Genomic DNA, 22,152 nt, shown 5'->3' with positions numbered 1-22,152 from the left:
AAATTATCAATTTGATAGGTTCCCCTTACCACCCACTGAGAAAGACGTATTCTTACCCAGTTATAGAAAGATACACCATTTGACACACCATCAAACCATCCAACCCTCCAACAAACAACACACACTAGGAAGCACTCAACAGAAAGGGACAAAGACACAGACCTTCAGAGAGACACTAGGAAAGGCGGCTAAAGGAACAAGAGGGACAGTGAAATGTGTTTGCCTTGAAAAGGATGGGCAGCTACTCAGGCAAGAATGGGGGACCCTGCTGGAGAGTGTAACTGGGTGTATGTGTGTGTTTCTCTCTCTCACATGCAAACCCACAAACACTGTCATCTCTTACACAAATGCACTCTCTTTTAAATATATCCACTGGCTGTCTCACACAAGTAGTTTCTCCTTCACACTTGGTCTCTCACAGTTTCTGTTGTTCCTTCATACAATCTCTGATTCACAGAGTCTCTAGTATACACATAAAATCTTTCTGTTTTTTTTTAGACAGGGTCTGGCTCTATCGCCCAGGCTGTAGTGCAGTGGTGCACTCTCTGCTCACTGCAGCCTTGGCTTCCCCGACTGAAGCGATCCTCCCACCTCAGCCTCCTGAGTAGCTGGGACCACAGTGCGCCACTACGCCCCTGCTAACTGTATTTTTAGCAGAGATGGGGTTTTCACGATGTTGTCCAGGCTGGTCTCCGAATACTGGGCTCAGGCAATCGGCCTTCCTTGGCCTCCCAAAGTGCATACAATCTCTTATACGCAGTTTCTCTTACATAGAATCTCTCACACACACACACAAATCATGCTCAGTGTCTCTCTCATACTCTCTAATAATCTCTTACACACAATCTCCGTCATACACACAGACTCATTGTATACGAGCTCCCTTATGCAGTCTATATCCAGCCTCTCACACACCCCCTTATTCTCTCAGTCAGACACACACACACACACACACACACACACACACACAGACACACACACACACACACACACACACACACAGTTGGCCCCGCCCCCTGCCTTGGCCCCTCCTCCATATGGCTCCGCCCCGACGGCGGGGGTTGGGCGAGCCAGTGACAGGAGGGGCCGGGCTGGTACTTCAGGCGCCCGGGCCGGCGGGGCGCGCTCCGGAGGCTCCTGTCACCGGCGGGTGCGGCCGATCCCAGAACAGCCCTCGGGCGGCGGCGCTGCCTGGTGCGCCCGGCGTGGTCCTAGGCGGCCGTCCGGGGTGGCAGTAGTTAGCGGCGGGATGTGCTCGGCAGAGGAGCTGCTGCGGGGCGGCGGCGGCGGGGACCGCGACGAAGACGGGGACGCGCTACAGGAGCGGGCGGCGGCAGGGACCGAGCGGGAGCCCGGGGCAAGTCCGCGGCGGCGCAGACAGCAGCTGAAGGAGAGCGAGCAGGTGAGCGCGGGGAGGGGCGGCGGCGGCGGCCGCGCGGTAGGGCTGGGGGCCGCGAGTCCCGCCGGGCGGTGGAGGAAGTGGCCCGGCTTGCGGGCCGCGCTGCGGCTCTGCCCCGCGTGGGGCACTGGCTCCGCGGCGCTCTGGGAAGCCGCCTCCGGGAGCAGTTAGACGGCGCGCCCGGGAGGGGCCGCGGGGTCGCGCGAGTGCGGACGCCGGCGCCGGCTCTGGCCCCGGGGTCGCGTGTCTGTAGGGGTCAGCGTGGCCAGTCCCCTGGCGCCCGGCAGAGGATTCGCAGGCCGGCGCCCAGGGCTCGGGGGAAATGCCTTCCGTAGCTGTGATTGATTTAAAAACCTCACTCGAAAACACTTCTTTTTCAACTTCCAGTCCGTACCCTGCGCCGGGTTTAGGAGACGGCGGCTCCCCTCCCGCCCTCCATCTTGGCCTTTCCGAACCCACACCTAACGTGTCTGGAAGGTGTGGGTGGATTCCGTCCACGGGCCGCGCTGAAAGCATGAGTAGGAAGCGGGTGTTACAATGGATGTCTTGACAGGGACTCTCCCAGAGCAAGTTCTTCACATAAACACAGATGAGATCAAAGCTTCAGTTAAAAAGTGGAGAGGCAAGAATATTGCTTTCGCTTAGTATTATACTGAAGAGAAAGAAGTTTAAGAGGCCAGCGCCATAATAAGGGAAAAGAAGTTGGGTAATTTTTTAAACTCCCTGAGTTTGATCTCATTTAAATAAAGTGTGATAATGAGCATTATAACATCAAATATCATCAAGATTAGGCAAGAGGTTTAAGTTTAAAAACTGAATTGTATGTTGAATTTTCTACAGCAAATACAGTATTTAGACTTTCACAAATACCGAGATAAGCCGATCTTAGAATCACATTAAGGAGCAGGAATTCAAATGATTATTGGCCTTTATTACAGCCTGTACTGTTAGGACAGCTAATACCTGTCTCTCCTCATCTTTCTCCATCTGCCTTTCTGTCACATTTCACAAATTCCAATATCATCACTAAATATATTATAGATGTATAACTTCTATTGTTTCAATATATTACTTAGGAAACAGAATAACATTGTGTGGCACACAATATATGCCTTAGCGTTAGGATTGATCACCACGTGTAGTGTGATTTTTCATCTGTGACAATATAAGAGAAAGTAACTCAAGCAAATAATTTGATAGCTGGTTCTTCTGATACCCTTCCTAGTGGTTTTTCCCATTAACTGTTACTCAGTTGCTCAAGGGCTTGGTTTCCTCTAACTTAAATTGCTCAACTAGAAAAGTGAAGAAAACAGCAAGAATTCCTTTGGGGAATGGGGGAGGGGTGTGCATTTGAGCAGAGGTTTCCAAAGTAAATTTTCAAATAGTCAAGAGATCATGTAAAAGACTTCATTTACCTTCTGTGTACTTCATTAGTATGATTATGTAGACATCACCAATAGCTGTGGTCTTTACAAAATTGCTTATGGTACAAAGTAAAAGAATAAAACAAAAAATGAAATAGTATCTTAGAAAACAGATATCACTTTGCATACCTGCTGCCTTCGTTGACTGTCATGAAAGTTCATTTTCCTGTATTCCTTTGAAGTGTTATTTTTATCATTCTCTTTTTATCTCAAGATTTGTGAATGTATTCTAAGCCCCCATACACAGTAATTGAAAATCACAACTCAGATATGCATTTCCTTCTACATCAGCACCAAAGAAGAACTTATCAAGAAGACAAACATAAGCAAAAAATTGGTGCAATCAAACCCACTTTGTAAAAAGCAAGCTTTTCTGATAAATTGTTTCTTGATAATATTATCACAAAGCCTTGTTTTCTAGTTTTTTTCAAGTCCTGTAAATGAAATTTAAAACTGTTACACATTGCCATGTGATGATAGTAGAAACAGTATTACATGGCAAAGACATTTGAGGGAGAAATGAAATTAACAACTGTGGAGCATATCCCAGGGACTCATTTTATTCAGTTTTTATTTAGGGAGATGATTTTTGTTTGTCTTATTGGTTGTTTTGAGGATACAAGGACTCCAGATTACAAATGGAATATTTTTGAAAGATTGGTTTTTCTAAGTTAATGACTTAGAACTTAAGGTGAACTTTTCCATGAAAACAATGATATAAACAGAAACAGAACCAAAACTAAGTAGCTGGAAATGAGACAGAGGCCATCTTCCTGCCATGTTTTCTACTTGGCAGGCTCACTTGGTATTCCACTGATAGCTTCATGGATATTGAGAGGAAATTAGAGGCAGGAGCTAGCAGAGGCTCCTTCTAACCCAGAAAAGAGCTATGGTTGTGTGTTCTTGAACTCGATAGCTCCAGAGGTATCTGACGTGCTCCTCTAGCTCTTTCAGTTGATTTTGGCCAACACCTAATTTTCTATTTCTATTCCCTTCTCAGAGTTTGCCCTTTCCTGATTATTTGATGGAGATTTCTTTCTTGGGTTATTTCTCAAGCTAAAGCCTCTTTCACATACATCCCTTCCTTTACTGATTTTTCTTTCCACCTCTATCTGAAAGTTTCATTCCCTTCCCTCAACCTGGAAGGCTCTTTCATCAACATATTATAATGTCAAAACAAAATGTATCTTTATTATGTTATTTATTTCATGTAATACTGAAATGATAATATTAAAATAGGTGTTTTATTACTAGTTAAGATATTGTCTGCATCATTTTTTACTATTTGTCCTAAGATGCTATTCCATTTGAGCAATAAATGAAGGTTCCTCTGTCCTTCTGGCCCGAGTGTTTCCAAGTAGGGCGATTGATACAGGAGGCCTGGATAAAATCAAGTCACTTAAGAAAGGAGGCCTTGAGAGAATGAATCAAAGTCCTGTAGATGAAGAAACTGTGCCAGGTTTGAAGTAGGATCAGGGTTCTAAAGAGAGATAAGCAAGGAAAAGAAGCAATTTCAGGGAATGCCCAAGGAACCGAAGGGATAGGACACAGCTATTCCATGTATGTGTCAGTAATTGTGTGCATGAGAGATGATCCAAGTATGCTCATGATGGTGAATGCCAGGTGGCTTTATGTAAGAGATTCTGTGCCTCCATGCATAGCTGGAAGGCTAAACATCTCCGGTCCTTTATCATATGCCTTCAATGTCAATAGTATCTGCTTAGATGTGGCACAATGTGCTGGTCACTCACAACCTGAAAAACCTAAGATGACCCTCTTACCTAGAGAATAGGGAAGTCCCATTATTCTTAGATTGACTTTAGAATTATTAACTCTAGCTTTAACATCTTTATGATTATAAAAGTTATGTGTGCTTTGGAAAACTAGGACTATAAAAAGATCTAAATAAGAAAAAAGCATTTGAAATCCCACTCTGAGTAATATTTTGATATCAAATATGAAACATTTGGTATTACTACAGTGTATTCTTTTATCTATGTTTCTATGCATATATACACACATTTTTTTTGAGACTGGTTTTGCTATGTTGCCCAGGCTAATCTCAAACTACTGGCCTTCAGCAGTCCTCCCCACCTCAGCCTCCCAAAATACTGGAATTACACGTCTGAGCCACCACACCCAGTCACACACATATTTTTAACATGTTTTAATATAAATAGAAGTTTGTGGGGTTTTTTGTTTTTTGTGTTTTTTTACAAAAGGTTGTGTCATTTTCCCATGTTGTGGAAATTATATGTAAAAACTATCTTTAGGGTGCCTAATAATTACCCTAACACTGCACATTTAGGTTGCTTCAAGCTTTCTTTTATAAATTATGCTGTATGAAAATGTTTACTTGTAAATCCTTAAACTTCTACCTTGGAATAGATTATTAGAAGAATAAGGTCAATGAGTCAAACTCTTTGAAGCCTCTTGAAACATCCTAAGGAATTTCATTCAAGAAAGTTGGTACTCATATATACTTGCAGCATTGGTGTGTGAAAAGGCCAGTTGGAAACCATCCATGCCAGCAATGAAAAGTATAGTTTATAATCTTTGCCAATTTCATAGGTGAAAATTCTATCATATTGTAAGCTATTGTTGGTGAGGTGTACTAAACCACTCATCTATTTATTAGGCATTTGCATTTCTTTTTAATTTTTTTCTTTTGGCATTATAAAGACATTAACCCCTTATTTCACATTGGCTGTAAATATTTTCCCTGCTTGCTACTTACTTTATAATTTTATTTATTATTTTGTAAAAACTTTATAAATTCTTTTATTTTTTTGTTAATCAAAGGAATTTTTTTGGTAATTTCATACATACGCATACCACCCACATGTATACACGTCTCTATATGTGTTTGTTAAGAAATTTTTTTATAATCTTACAATCAGTTAAATATTTGCCTATTTTCTTTTGTATGTGTGTATTTATGGTTTAATTTTTTACTCTATGTATTTAATCTCTTTAGAATGACTTTCTGTATTGTGTGAAGTATGGAGCTTTTTTATCTTAATCATTGAATAATGTACTTTCTCACTTTATAATCATATAGTATTAAGAATTATATTAAAGTCTGTATCAAGTTTTAATATTTTTGTTGGTATTATGAAAAGGGTTTTTTTCCATATCATATTTTATATTGGGTTTCTAGCTTTTTTTTGCCCAGGCTGGAGTGAAATAGCTCAATCTGTTCACTGCAGCCTGCACCTCCCGGGCTCAATGATTTTTCTGCCTCATCCTCCCAAGTAGCTGGGATTACAGGAACATGCCACTGCACCCAGCTAATTTTTGTATTTTTAGTAAAGATGGGTTTCACTATGTTGGTCAGGCTGGTCTTGAACTTCTGACCTCAGGTGATCCACCCGCCTTGGCCTCCCAAAGTGCTGGGATTACAGGGTTGAGCCACTGCACCTGGCTGCTGTTGGCTTTTATGTTTTTCAGTTTTAACTGGACACCTTTCTAAATTTTTATACTAGTAGTAATAAATATTAGTATCTCTTAGACTTGATTCTTTTGCATCTTCTAGGTATATAATCATCCAGTCTATAGATAAAAATGATTTTGCTTCCTTTCAAATAATGTCTCATTTCTATTTCTTGCCTTTTTGCAATGCCTAGAACTTTCAGAACAATGCTGGCTCATAGATATTTAAGTAAATAAATGAAGGAACTTCTGTAACATCATTTGCCAAAGTGTATTTCATGAGATGATCTGTAAAACATAAAACAAAAAGTGGGGGCAGTGGGAGCCCATGCTTTTTCATCTATCAGTAGAAATATGATGAACAGTACACATTCTAGATCAAGGATACCTGGGTTTGCCTTTTATGGACTGTAACTTTAGGTAAGTAACCAACCTCTCTGGGCTTCAGTTTCTGCATTTGCATAATGAGAATAATAATTGTATCAACTTCATAGGATTATTGGAAGGAGTATATGGATTGTATGGATTATTGGAAGGATTATAGATCTTAATAATATACAAGACATACTTACAGCAGTCTCTGGCACATAGCTAGCATGTGAGTGTTAGCTGTTAGACCTAATTTTCGACCAAAGTCCTAACTGAAAAAAAATTTGAGAAAAGCAATTTTAAGTTTTCCAACCTTTACTATTAGAAAACCACATTGGGAGAAAAGCAGAATAGAACAGTGTTGATACAGTTCGGATGTTTATTGCCTCCAAATCTCATATAGAAGTGTGATCTCCAGTGTTGGAGGTGGGGTCTCATGGGGGATGTTTTGATCATAGGGACAGATCACTCGTAAATGGCTTAGTTGCTATTCCTTTGGTAATAGGTAAATTGTTGCCCACTTACTTCACATGAGATCTGGTTGTTTAAAAGAATCTAGGACCTCCTCCTCCTCCCCATCCTGCTTTTCCTCCTCTTCTCTCTCTCTCTCCCTCTCTCACTAGCTCTCTTGTGATGTGACACTGTCTGCTCTCCCTTCACCTTCCACCATGATTGTAAGTTTCCTGAGGCCCTCATCAGAAGCAGATGCCAGCATGCTTCATGTACAGCCTGCAGAACCATGAGCCAAATAAACCTTTCTTCTTTATAAATTATCCAGTGCTATATTATCAGTGTCTGATATTTTATAGCAATGAAAACTAATGCAAATATTCCTCAACTTTAATGTGCATTGGAATCATCTCTTATTAAACACAGATTTTGATTCAGTTGGTTTGGAGTGAGGTCTGAGATTTTGCATCTCTACAAACTCCTAAGTGATGCTGATGCTGTGCCCATGGATCACACTTTGGCAAGGGAATTGAGGATAAACAAGTCAATACACAGTATTCACCATACTTGCCCTTCAACATAGTATCAGTAATATATATATATATATATATATATATGTGGAACTTGTTTAATAATTTTGTTAGAATTGTCTATTTAAACTCTTGGTAAAATAGGAGAAGCCAATAGTTGTTCCCTAGGCCACGTTATTTGCTGTGGGTCCTACTACTAACTCATGCTAGAGCAGACTAGAACCCAGTTTTCTAAACACCAAAGCTAGTGTTTTTTTTTGTTTGTTTGTTGCATAAATACAAAGAGCCCATCACATGATGGAAGAATAATCTGATACATTTTCTTCCCTTCTTTAGATTGTGTAGTTCAAAACTAAATATTAGTTTATACCCACTTCCTTTCACATATTTTAAAAGCAGCTAGCAAACAACATTGTAACAAGTGCTATGAGTTTAGATGAATTCTAACTTAATCTCTTCTGGTTTCTAAGGACATCCAATCACTAGAGTAACTCAGGGCTATGCATATGATAGGCGTCTTTTGTTCATTTTTTAAATCATTATCCAGAGTGGAACTCTTAAATCCGTGGTTCTCAACTGGGGGCCTTTTGCCCACAGTGGGCGATTGACAATGTCTGGACAATTTTTTATTGTCGAGACTAAAGGGGTGCTACTGACATCTAATAGGAAAAGGCCAGGAATGCTGCCAAACATCCTATAATGCTATAGTCTCCTACAGCAAAGTATTATGTGGCCCAAAATGTCAGTAGTGCCAAAGTTGAGAAACTGTACTCAAAATTGATAAGTGTTAAAGTCCTTTGAGTTATCAAAAGTAATTACTCTGATAATAGATATTCCACTAGATAGGTTAAAATTGTTTATTTGCTTGAAACCTGTATTTTAACAAGACTTTCAAATGATCCCTTTTCTGTGTCTCTTCTTGCAACTGCTCACATGCAACTTGCTGTCTTTGGCTCTTTCTCACATTCCTTTTCTGCCTTTCTTTCCTACCGCTCATCTCCTTTCTATCCCTATTGAGTCTCATTCTCCCATGTGCTTTATTTTTCCCCACCTATCTCAGCCACTTTCTCTTTTTCTGCATGCATCTTCCCCTACCCCTTCCTCTTCTCTGCAGAAGCTGAGCATTGGGAAACAATGAAAAAGGGTTTGAAGTATGACGGATCTAATTTTGAATCCTGGCTTTACTGCATTATAAGCCCCCGTGATCCTGATTACTTAATCCCTGAGAGATTACATTTCCTTATTTATAATAGGTATAATGCTACCTACCTCTTAAAGTTTTTAGGAGTATTCAGTCTCATTTTGTATGTAAAATGCCTAACACATGGGAGGTAGGCCCTCAATAAATATTTGCTGCTTATTTCTCCCTCACCTTTTCCATTTTTCATTTTTTTTTCCTCTGGTTTTCCTCTTACTTCCCTCAACTAACACATCATAGAACTGTGTTTTTAGTACTTGTAATTCTCAGATTTATAGAATATTTATTGAACAAAGTGTTAAGACTGTCTATTCTAAACATTAGATAAATTGTTTCACAATCTCTAAGGAAAAAATTAAACCTGTCAACCTAAATTATGTTGCTTTTTATGTAAATCTCTAGTTGATTTTTTCCTCCTTGTTGCTCACTAATCCTCCTCTGTATAAAGTATTCTCAGTTTCTTATTCAAAAGAAGTGATAAGATTAAAGGGAAAATCTAAAAGTACCATGACATCATTCTTGCTGTAACAGAAATATGTAGAAATTCTGTGTCTCTGTTCATGTGTTCTTTAAGCCTTAGCAACACTATCTTCATTTTCTGTCTTCTCTGGAGTCACAATCTTATCTTGCAGTAACAGCCACCTATCTCCAAAAACCTTGCGTTCCTACTAGTTATGTTTTGTTTCGTTGTGTTCGTGTGTGTTTAAGATAATTAATAAGACATTTGAAGTGTAGCTTCTTTTGAGCAGATAAACCAAGTTTCTAACTAACCTGAGGCAGAAGATAACGTTCTGTATTCTGCTCTTTTTCCCCATACCCAGTGTTCCCCCCTGCCCATTTTACCTCATTGGCAGCTGAGCCTTATCTTGGCATAGGAAGAGGAAATGATTGGCTTTATTTCTTGCTGTTTTCTTATGGCAACAACTGCAGCTTATCAGAGTTCTGATCAAAAGGAAAGCATGGTACAAATGCTTTTAACTTTATGGAAAATGAATGATAAAATTATTTTTAATACTTAATGTCTGAACATAATATTAAGAAAATTCATTTCCCACTTGTGGTTTTTTACTATATTTTTTTCATATAATTTTTTAAATATCTGTGTTTGAGAAATTTTTTATTTCCCCTTCCAATTAATCCAAAAGAATTTGATTTTTGTTTTGTATGCTCTTGATCAGAATTTTACTTGAATGTCTGCAGATGGTCTACAGAGGCAGAGAATTTAAGTTTGATGTTGCATGATTGCAAATTCCATCAGTCTGACTGAATTGAGGATTCCTTATTCCATGAGTTTTGGAGATAGTAACAGCAGGAACAAAATTTTCACTGTCACAGATTGAGAATTGAGAAAGAAAGTCATTTTTTTTTTTTTTCAGGAGAATACTTGATTTTGGCTACTTTTTTCCCTAAGTTTTATACTTTTTAAAAAATTTATTTCTATTTATGTGTTTATTTATTTATTTTTGAGACCAAGTCTTGGTCTCTTGCCCAGGCAGAAGTGCAGTGGTGCGGTCTTGGCTCACTGTAACCTCCACTTTCCAGGTTCAAGCAATTCTTGTGCCTCAGCCTACTGAGTAGCAGGGGCTACCAGGTGCACACCACCATGTCTGGCTAATTTTTGTATTTTTAGTAGAGATGGAGTTTTGTCATGTTGTCCAGGCTGGTCTCAAACTCCTGGCCTCAAGTGATCTGCTCACCTCAGCCTCCCAAAGTGCTGGAATTACAGGCATGAGGCACCATGCCCAGCCTGGCTACTTTTTATAGATAAGTTCACCCATCTTGTGGTAGCATCTAGCATATTGTCCTCCATATACAGGGTACTAAGTAATGTCACCAGAAATTTCATTTCTTTTTTCATTTTTTATTGCATTTTAGGTTTTGGGGTACATGTAAAAAACATGCAAGATAGTTGCATAGGTACACACGTGGCAGTGTGATTTGCTGCCTTCTTCGCCTTCAGCTATATCTGGCATTTCTCCCCATGCTATCTCTCCCCAACTCCCCCCTCTGCTGTCCCTCCCCTAATCTTTTTTTAAAAGAAGTAGATTCTTGAAAAAGTATAAAATGTAGACATTTTTAAACCTGCAGTTTGATTTAAGAAAGAGGCTTGGGCAGGGCATGGTGGCTCATGCCACTGCACTTGGGAGTGTAATCCCAGCACTCTGGGAGGCTGAGGCAGGCAGGTCACCTGAGGCCAGGAGTTTGAGACCAGCCTGGCCAACATGGTGATACCCAGGCTCTACAAAAACTACCAAAATTAGCCAGGCCTGGTGGTGAACACCTGTAATCTCAGCAACTCAGGAGGCTGAGATAGAAGAATCACTTGAACCCAGGAGGCAGAGGTTGCAGTGAACTGAGATGGTGCCACTGCACTCCAGCCTGGGCGACAAAGCAAGACTCCGTCCGTGCCCCCCCACCGAAAAAAAGAGGCTTGAATTAGTCCTATTCTTGAATTCGTGGCCCATTATCATGTACCATTAGTTCATGAAAAGCCCTTCTCTTATTTGTCTGTTGCATAACCACTTCTTTCACTGCAATAGGCAGCTGCTCCAGTATGTCTGTTAGATATTACGGAGATTGCATGTATCTTTTTGACTACCCTGTGGTTTCATTTGCGTGTTTGCAAAAGTATGACTTAAACTTTTTAAAATATTGAATTCTAGTAGTTAAGATGAAAAATGAATACAAATTTTGATATTTTTTCAGTTTATTATAAAGACTAAGTTTTAGATTATATTCTCAAAATTGGTTTTTATCCATCCCCTCAAAAATATATTTTTCTTTTATTGGTTCTATGTAGTTTAGTGGGAGATAAGTATAAAACAATGCTGTAACTTTTTATTTACTGATAAATGACAAACAGTTTATAATGATAAGTTATAAATTATATAATATATACTGCTATTATTAGATGAAGCCTTATATAGGTAGTAAAGTTTTACATTTAATTATATAGTTTTTTATGTTTTGTAGGAAGTGAAAATTACAACTTCATATAGAGTCCAATAAATAGGAAAATATGTCCACCCTCACTAGAAAGAAAAGAAATGCAAATTAATACAATTAGGAATGATTTTTCACCTATTAAGTTGTCAAAGATTCAAAAGATGAATGGTGTGGGTTCAGAGATAGAGTGTGTAAAATACACTATATGAGTTACAGTGTATAAAATACACTATATGAAATACAGTGTATAAAATATACTATATGGGATATAGTGTATAAAATACACCAAAAGTTAGATGTATAAGTTAGTTCAGTATTTCTAGAGCAAAATATGATATCAAGCCTTATGAATAGATACTATTATTGTCCCTACTTTAAGATGTGCAAATTGCAGAGCAAGGAGATTAAGTAATATAGTGAAAGTATAGCAGTTAGTAAGTTGCAGAGTTGAGATTCAAACCCATGCTTAATAGCCCTAAACTACCAAGCCAGTGTTTGTCCATGAAATCAGTTTAGTGGATTTTAAACAGGATAGGATAATATAGAAATTATTAGAATGCATCACACATAGTATGAGTGTTACTTTGTGGAACTTAATTTGTACTATTTCAGGATATAAAATACTGTATATTTCTTATTGTGGATGACAGTCAAGATCACTGCAGTAGCACAGACAGATCAATTCTATCTCAGGTCGTCTGCCTGGAACTCTTCCCCAGATCTTCCCTTGGCAGAGCTTCATATCATCAGCTTATCTATTACTTTCTCAGAAAGTTCAGCTCTGACTACTTTGTGGAAAGAACCTCCTACCCCATAATCCTCTATTCAACTAACCTGTTTTCTTTTCTTCATAGCTTTTCTGGCTATTCGAAATTATCTTGTTAGTTAATATGTTTATTCCCTGCTGCTCGTCACTGCCCTCTCCACAGGCACACTCTAAAACGTAATCCCCATGAGGACAGAGATTAAATTATGACAAGTATTTTAGAAAATTATTTGGGCATCTCGGAGCTAGTAGAGATGAATCTGTCAAAACTTCTATCCAAAAGCATACTTGCTAGTAAAAACTCCATTGATGTTTTTGCTAAAGAAGTATGTCTTCCCAGGTGAAATTACCATGACAGAAATTAATTTTCAAGAAGGAGAAACTTGGATTTTGTGTATAACAGGAACATGTCCTCTTATCAGAATCAACAGAAGAGGAACTAGTGATGTTAGTTGTGTATTGAGCTTAAAAGATTCCTGTGAAATATTTGTAAAATTTTAGGGAAGAATTGCAGTCCTTGATGTGTTGAATTTAAAAATTATCGCCATATAAAGATGGTAAAATGCTAACAAACATAGGAACTGGGGATATTAACTGGTATTGCTCTAAATTTTTAATTCTGTTTTTCAGTTTTTTTTTTAACATAGGATAGTGGGAAACCCAGATAGTCAATAAAGCCCAGAGCTAGTAGAAAGAGAGTGAATAAAGTTCATATCAGCTATTTCAGTTATGACAATGTTAAATTATAATTTTCAAAAAGGTAAAGTTATGGCTCTTATTAAACATAAAAGGAGCATATGTTAAAGGTTTTATTTAACTCATAATTAAGAGGGAACCCAATAAATGTTACAACCTATTCAAAGAAGAAATCAAAGAACTAAAAGTATTATGGAGAAGATACATTGAAATGAATTTCCAAACGGCTTTATCCACAGCCAGACAGAGGGAAGTCAATTGAACCTTCACTGGAACAGAATTTATTCTTATAGATAAGAATATTTTTGCATTGCTCTCAATGACCTGTAATTTATAGACTTTAAAATAACTCAAAGACCATGAAAACTAACAATGTTCTAAATAATGCCATAGAGTCACCTAGTAATTTTTTTTGCTTATCCTAAATAGATAAAGAAAGAAAGATAATTTAGTAATAGATGAAGATAGTTTCTAAAATTTGCTATACAAAGTAGATTAACTTCTGGACAGCAGGGATACATATGTCTCTTTACAGTGTCATGTGATGCTAGAAAACATTAATTCTATTCTAGTCTTCTTCCCTAATACTATTGAATGCATACATTTAATGTACATGTGAAAATGCATGGTTTATATGAAAAACAAAAGCAGAACTTGATTTCTTTTTTACAGTCTTCTGTTATTATGTAACTAAAATTAACCTGAAACTGAGAGTACTCCCCAAAAAATACCCCAAACACTCACAAAAAAATTTTGGTGAAAACAAGATTGCTGCTGAAAAGATTCTATGTCTATGTCTAGTTTTATTTAGCACAGAAATTCCAATTGCTTGTTCATGTCATTCTACCATATTTTCTCCATGTGTTGAGTAGTCATAGATTCAGAGACAACTTTGTCTACTCAAGAGTTTCACAGCAAGGTAGAGGCACATTTCATGTAAGCGTTTAAATTTAAAGAAGGGCAAGAATGAAGTGATTTTTTTCCATAGGGAATTAACCAATTAGCATGACTATCTTTGACATCAATAAAAATATCCAATGTAAAACACTTAAGAAAAATTACATAAAGAAAAAATAGATACCAAACTTTGTCCTTCATTATTTAATCATAATTTACTGTTATAGTTTATTTAACAGTAATATACTGAAAAAGATATAATGATTCTGCCATTTCTGGATGATAATATTTTCTTCTCAGAGTTTAAATGATTAACTATTTGAAAATCAAAGTCTTTGGGCACTCTATATTTGGCTACGATTTTCAGACTTAAGTTGCTCTAACAATCTTACCATATACTGAAGATACTCCATTTATATCATATTGAACATCAATTGTTTTAACAACTGATTATAATCATTGTATTATATAAATGTTTCCGTATTTATTATTCGTTCTTTATTTTTCTGGCTAGCATGTACTTTCTTGATAGCTTTTCACCCATTCATTCAAAAAGTTTAATGAGTTCCTGCTATTTTTCCAGGCACTGATCTAGGTCAAGATGTAAGAAAACAAACAAAAACAGGCCATATTTCATTTTTCATTAATCTTGTGTTGTAGTTGGGAAAGAGAGACAATGAATAAATGAACAGTGTATCAGTGAAGAAGTAAATCATTGGATTATAGACACTATAAAAAAATAAAAGCAGGAACATAGACAGGAGTGTGGATATGAGCTAGGTTGCTATTTTTGTTGTTCTTATTTTTTTCATTACTATTAATATATAACATTTGAGCATAGTTATGGAGTACATGTGATATCTTGATAAATGCATTCATTGTGTAATAATTAAATCAGTGTATTTAGGATAACCATCTCCTCAAACATTTTTTATTTCTTTGTGTTGGGAACATTCAGGTTTTGTCTTCCAGCTTTTAAAAACTATACAACATATTGCTGTTAACTGCAGTCACTTTACTGTGCTTTTGAACCATAGATTCCTTGTAACTATGATTGTGCTTCCCCCGATACATACATCCTTCCCAGTTCTGCTCCCACATACGAGTGAGAACATGCAATATTTGTCTTTCTGTGCCTGGCTTATTTAACTTTAAAAAAGTGGTCATGGAAGAGCTCACCGAGGTAACAGTTGAGCAAAGACCCAAAGGAAGTGAGAATCACCTGTTTGGCTTTGCCCCTCCGTTTGCTTTGACTCTTTAGTAGGGTAGAGCAGTTTTTGAGTCTCAGTCTTACTAATTATGGTAACATATCTTCTTCAATCTAGATTCTCAATTCTTTCTCACAATCCCCACTTCCAGTTCTCTATATTTTGCTACTATTTTATTCATTTGCTCCTACTGTAAGCAAATGCAGATTCTTTGTGGAAAGATAAGATACAAAAGTAAATAAATTATGGACTTATTTCAGTTAGCAAATTTTGTCTTTTAAAAAGTGTGTTTATTATGCTAAAGCCAAACAAAGACACATCAAAAAAAAAAAAAAGAAAAGAAAAGAAAACTGCAGAACAGTATCTCTGAGGACTACTGATGTACAAATCCTCAACAAAATACTGGCAAACTAAATTCAACAATGTGCTAAAAAGGTTATTCATCATGACCAAGTGCAACTTATTCCAGGGATGCAATGATGGTTCAACATACACAAATCAATCAATGTGATGTATCAACAGCATGAAGGATAAAAACCATATGATCATTTCAATTGATGCTGAAAAAGCATTTGATAAAATTCAATATTCCTTCATGATAAAAACACTACAAAACTGGATATAGAAAGAAAATACCTCAACATAATAAAAGTCATATATAGATGGCACACCCACAGCTAGTATCATACTGAATGTAGAAAAACTGAAACCCCTTGCTCTAAGATCTAAAACATGAGAAGGATGTCCACTGTCACCACTGTTATTCAACATAGTAATGGAAGTCTTAGCTAGAGTAACCAAACAAGAGAAAGATATGTAGGCATCCAGATTGGAAAGGAAGAAGTCAAATTATACTTGTTTGCAGATGATATGATGTTATACTTGAAAAAACCTAAAGACTCCATCAAAAAACTATTAGAACTGATAGATTCAATAAAGTTGCATAATACAAAACCAACACATAAGAATCAGTAGCATTTCTGGCTGGGCATGGTGACTCATGCCTGCAATCCCAGCACTTTTGGAGGCTGAGGTGGGTGGATCACTTGAGGTCAGGAGTTCAAGACCAGCCTGGTGAACATGGTGAAACCCTGTCTCTGCTAAAAAATACAAAAATTAGCCAGGCGTGATGGTGCATGCCTGTAATTCCAGCTACTCAGGAGGCTGAGAGAAGAGAATCACTTGAATCCTGGAGGTGGAGATTGCAGTGAGCCAAGATTGCACCACTGCACTCCAACCTGCACAACAGAACAAAACTCCATCTCAAAGAAAAAAAAAGAAGAATCAGTAGCATTTCTCTATACCAACAGTGAACAATCTGAAAAAGAAATTTTAAAAAAGTAATCCCATTTAAAATAGCTACAAATAAAGTAAATGCCCAATAATACATTAATACATTTAACCAAATAAGTGAAAGATCTCTACAATGGAAACTGTATAATACTGATGAAAGAAATTAAAGAGGACACCAAAAAATGGAAAGATATTTTATGTTCCTGGATTGGAAGAATCCGTGTTATTAAAATGTCCATACTACCCAAAGCAATCTATAGATTCAATGCAATCCCTATCAAAATACCAATGACATTCATCACAGAAGTAGAAAAAACAGTTCTAAAATTTATTTAGAGTCACAGACAATCCAGAATAGCAAAAGCTATCCTGAGCAAAAAGAACAAAACTGTAGGAAACACATTACCTGACTTCAAATTATACTACAGAGGTATAGTAACCTAAACAGTGTGGTACTGTTATAAAAACAGACACACAGATCAATGGAACAGAATAAAGAGCCCAGAAACAAATCCACACACCTACAGGGAACACATTTTCAACAAGGGTGCCAAGAATATACACTGAGGAAAAGACAGTCTCTTCAATAAATGATGCTGTGGGAAAACTGGATAACCATATGCAGAAGAATGAAACTATACCCCTATCTTGCCATATACAAAAATAAAAATGAATTAAAGACTTAAATCTAACTCCTCAAACTATGAAACTACTATAAGAAAACATTGGGGAAAATCTCCAGAACATTGGTTTGGACAAAAAATTCTTGATTAATACCCGCAAGTACAGGCAACTAAAGCGAAAATGGACAAATTGGATCACATCAAGTTAAAAAACTTCTGCACAGCAAAGGAAACAATCAACCAAGTGAATATACAACCCACAGAATGGAAGAAAATATTTGTAAACTACCTATCTGACAAGGGATTAATAACCAGAATATATAAGAAGCTCAAACAACTCTATAAGGAAAATGTCTAATAATTTAATTTTTAAATTGGCAAAAAATTTAAATAGACATTCCTCAAAAGAAGACATACTGGCGGTGCTGTGGCTCACGCCTGTAATCCCAGCACTTTGGGAGGTCTCGATAGGCAGATCACTTGAGTTCAGGAGTCGTGATCGCACTGCTGCACTCCATCCTGGATGACAGAGTGAGACCCTGTCTCAAAAGCAAAAACAAAAACAAGACATACAAATGACAGACAGGCATATGAAAAGATGCTCAACATCACTGAGCATCAGAGAAATGCAAATCAAAACTACAGTGATATATCTCACACCAGTTAAAATGGCTTTTATCCAAAAGACAGGCAATAACAAATACTAGCAAGGACGTGGAGAAAAGGGAAGCCTCATACACTGCTGGTTGGAATGTAAATTAATATGACCACAATGGAGAAGTTTGGAGGTTCCTCAAAAAACTAAAAATTGAGCTTCTATATAATCTAGCAATCCCACTGCTGGGTATATGCTCAAAAGAAAGGAAATTAGTATATCAAAGAGATATCTGCACTCTCATATTTGTTATAGCACTGTTGACAATAGCCAATCTTTGGAAGCAATCTAATTGTCCATCAACAGATGAATGGGTAAAGAAAATGTGGTACTTATACCCAGTGGAATACTATTGAAAAATATTCAGCTATTAGAGTGAGGTCCTGTCATTTCCAACAATGTGGTTGGAACTGGAGGTCATTATGTTAAATGAAATAAGGCACAGGAAGACAAACATTGCATGTTCTCACTTATTTGTGGGATCTAAAAATCAAAATAATTGAACTCACAGAGGTAGAGAGTAGAAGGATGGTTACCAGAGACTGAGAAGAGTGGTGGGGTGTGAGGGGGAAGTGAGGATGGTTAATGGGTACAAAAAGAATGAAATGAATGAATGAGACCTAGTATTTTATAGCACAATAGAGTGACTATAGTCAAAATAATGTAATTGTACATTTAAAAATAACTAAAAGAGTATAACTGGATTGTTTCTTGAGGGGATGGATACCCCATTTTCTATGATGTGCTTATTTCACATTGCATACCTGTATCAAAACATCTCATGTACCCCATAAATATATATATCTACTATGTACTCAAAAAAAATGTAATGTTTTTTAAAAGTACATTTCTTTTTTTTTTTTTTTTTAGACAGAGTTTCGCTCTTGTTACCCAGGCTGGAGTGCAATTGCGCGATCTCGGCCCACCGCAACCTCCGCCTCCTGGGTTCAGGCGATTCTCCTGCCTCAGCCTCCTGAGTAGCTGGGATTACAAGGCACGCGCCACCATGCCCAGCTAATTTTTTGTATTTTTAGTAGAGATGGGGTTTTACCGTGTTGACCAGGATGGTCTCGATTTCTTGACCTCATGATCCACCCCGCTTGGCCTCCCAAAGTGCTGGGATTACAGGCTTGAGCCACCGCGCTTGGCCTAAAAGTACATTTCTTAATGAAGATTATATGATCACACCTTATAATGAATTTGTTTAAATATTCTGTTTTCCTTTTAATACCTGGTTCAACTCCTTTACAATAAGAGATTTAGAAGTTTGATTACTTGATGTGAAGGGGTGAAGTTGAGAAGGAGAATGTAAATTATGTATAGCAAAGCATGTTTTCTAAAAAAGAAATTTCCCAGTAAACTGTACTACAGATTTTTGGAATGAGCTCAGAATTTGTCAGAATACTCCTGTTTTCAAATCCTGGCTGGCGGATTTGGGGGAAGTCCTGTGGAGTCAGTTATACCTCTAGAATCTGATAGCTCCCACCTGACTGTGATTTTGTGAGGAACTAATGTTTGGAACATATGTGTTGAATAGTTTATTGAACAAATGGCTATAAGCAAAGGAAGATGGAAAAAGATCAAATCAAAATTACAAGGATTTTTTTCCTGACAATATTAAAAATACTAATAATTTTCTCTTAGCCAAAGTATGATTTAAAAATTGAGTCTTCAGCACATAAACTATATAAATATTATTAAAAATTATTAGAGAAGATGAACTCTCCATCAGAAGAGAAGATAGAGTAAAAAGATAAGATGCCCTATAGGTAAGCCCCTGACATTTCTAACATATAAACTCAGAAGGGAATGGGCCAGCAAAAGTAGACCAAAGAGAATAAGGGAAATGAAGACATCTAGAATGACTAGTAGGCCTCTTGCTTGCACTGAAGGCGGTGCCATTCATTGAAGGAGAGGATACTGGAAGAAGGTCAATTTTAGAGCAGATGTGAATTTGGCACTGGGCATGTTTAACTTGAGGTTCTCATAAGACATCCATGTAGAAATGTTGAATATGTAGTTGAGCATTCTAATCTAGAAATCTAAAGAGTTGCCTGAGCTGAGAAGTAATGTTCAGAAAGATAAGAAAACTGAATCTTTTATGAAAATATGGGTCATTTTAATTAGGAAGGGATAGTACAGCAGTGTTTTATATGGTGATTTGGGTACATATCTTTATATATTAAGAAGCTTAATAGCAGGAAATATGGGTTATTATTTTTAATATCCCACAGCACTTAACCTTACTCTTGGTAAGCATTCAATTATTATTTGTTTAATTGAACTAAATTGACTCAAGAGCTTATTTTGCAAGCCAGCCTATTCTGTGAATCAAGGATTGTGAATTATCCGAATTGGAGCTTAATAATCAGAGATTCTTAAGGAGGACATGACACACATCAAGAATCAGTGTGTGGTTTCCTGAAAGTAAGCAGCCATCAATCAGTCTGGCAAATCAGTCAGGTCTGTGCAGGCTTGCCACAAGTAGGGCACAGCCCATCTTGCATAAAATGCAGGTGCAAAACTTGCTGAGAGGAGAGGATCATAACTTTGGAATGTAAGCACAAACTTTATTACAGTAAGCAGAAAACTTCTAGTAATTTTTGCTATATCACCTTTCACTAAAATTAAAACAACTAATATACTTAGTTATGAAATAAGGTGGCTTTATGTAGATAAGCTGTTTTTCAAAGGTTTTTTTCACAAGAAGTCACAGATTCACACATTATTCTTTATCTACAAGACTAGATATTCCTACAGACTCTGTAGTCCTATAAATAATGAAAAGCAATTAAACTTTTTCCCCTACTTAGTGCAAATGATTGATAGCTTAATAGACATTTCATTTCATAAGAATTATACAGCAGTGGTTATTTCAGAACTGCAAAGAAAAAAATCAACCAAGTTATTGGGTTTGATAAAAAGTGCAATATATAAAACAAGAAGTTGTTATTGTACAGGGAACTGTAAATTCCCAATTAATATAAATGAATGTCATTTTCATAGCTTTTTGAAAAATTCATAAGCACTGTTTGCTGTGAGACAAAATTCCATTATAGATCTTACTAAGAAATTATTGATAAGTTAATTTTTAAAGGGAACGTAATGCTAACAAGGATGGTTCCTATATTTGAATACTTCTTTTTTTTTTTTTGGGGACAGAATTTGGCTCTTGTTGCCCAGGCTGGAGTGCAATGGCGCAATCTTGGCTCATTGCAACTTCTACCTCTCGGGTTCAAGCGATTCTCTTACCTCAGCCTTCCAAGTAGTTGGGATTATAGGCGTGTACCACCACGCCCAGCTAATTTTGTATTTTTAGTAGAGACGAAGTTTCACCATGTTGATCAGGCTGGTTTTGAACTCCTGACCTCAAGTGATCCACCCACCTCAGCCTCCCAAAGTGCTGGGATTATAGGCGTGAGCCATCATGCCCGGCTGTGGATACTTCTGTTAGTCATGCCTACATGTTTAACTCTTAAAATATGATATGGAAAAGATAAACAACAGCATAAGCAAAATAGTCTTCAATCTTCCATAGAGCTTTACCTTGGGCTAGGTACAAACTTAAAACTCCTATCCTAAAATTTAATTTAAAAGAAGTGTTTACGAAATCATAAATGTTGATAATTCTTTCAATAGATGCTGGCCAAACTACCAGAAGAGCAGCATCGGTGATATACTCAGTGCTTTTAAGAATCAGTCCTCATCTAGTTAGTGCCTCAGATTCTTTCTGGTGCCTCTGATTTTGAATATTATTGCTTTTCTTAGTTTTGTCCTAAAAGAAAGTGTCTCATCAAACACACAAACTAATCTGGTTCCATTCAGGATCTCTATTTTGCTTTAGGAATGAAAAGGAATATGTTACAGTATAAAATCTATTTTTGTACTTGGATGAATAAGAGGATTTGGGATTATGAGTAAATGCTAATCTTAAAAAGAAATAGCAACACCTCTGAGAAAGAGAAAATAAAAGAATGAGAAAGATCTAAAATAATCTTCAGGAATTGGATGGACAGTTATCAAGAGGTGAACTGAACGGATTTGGGAGTATGGAAGGAGTACCAGGAAGATTGAGACAACATAATTTTATAATGAAGCATCTCAGCACAATTTTTACCAACAACACTTAGTAGCCTAAAAGAAACAGGGAAATTGGAGACTGCGAGAAGACAGGGCATGAGGAGAAAATGTAGCTATGAATTCACAGTTGAAATGGTAGACACTATGTATTCTCAACCGCAAGGAGAAAATAGAAGCCAAAGGGGC

The 22,152-nt window shown here is 37.2% G+C and overlaps 1 protein-coding gene across 1 annotated transcript in view; it reads left to right on the top strand.

The window, feature by feature from the left end:
• The first annotated feature begins 1,124 nt into the window (after positions 1 to 1,124).
• FAM241A (family with sequence similarity 241 member A) overlaps positions 1,125 to 22,152 on the top strand; it is a 43,321-nt gene continuing 22,293 nt past the window's right edge. The window contains exon 1 of the mRNA XM_008992839.5: positions 1,125 to 1,402. Within this exon, the coding sequence (XP_008991087.1) occupies positions 1,250 to 1,402 (153 nt within the window). The 5' untranslated portion in view covers positions 1,125 to 1,249. The remainder of the gene's footprint in view (positions 1,403 to 22,152) is intronic.

The sequence above is a fragment of the Callithrix jacchus genome, chromosome 3 (assembly GCF_049354715.1).
Source record: "Callithrix jacchus isolate 240 chromosome 3, calJac240_pri, whole genome shotgun sequence".
Lineage (NCBI taxonomy): Eukaryota > Metazoa > Chordata > Mammalia > Primates > Cebidae > Callithrix > Callithrix jacchus.
The sequence above is the reverse complement of the archived record's forward strand: the minus strand, read 5'-3'. Positions and strand labels throughout refer to the sequence as shown.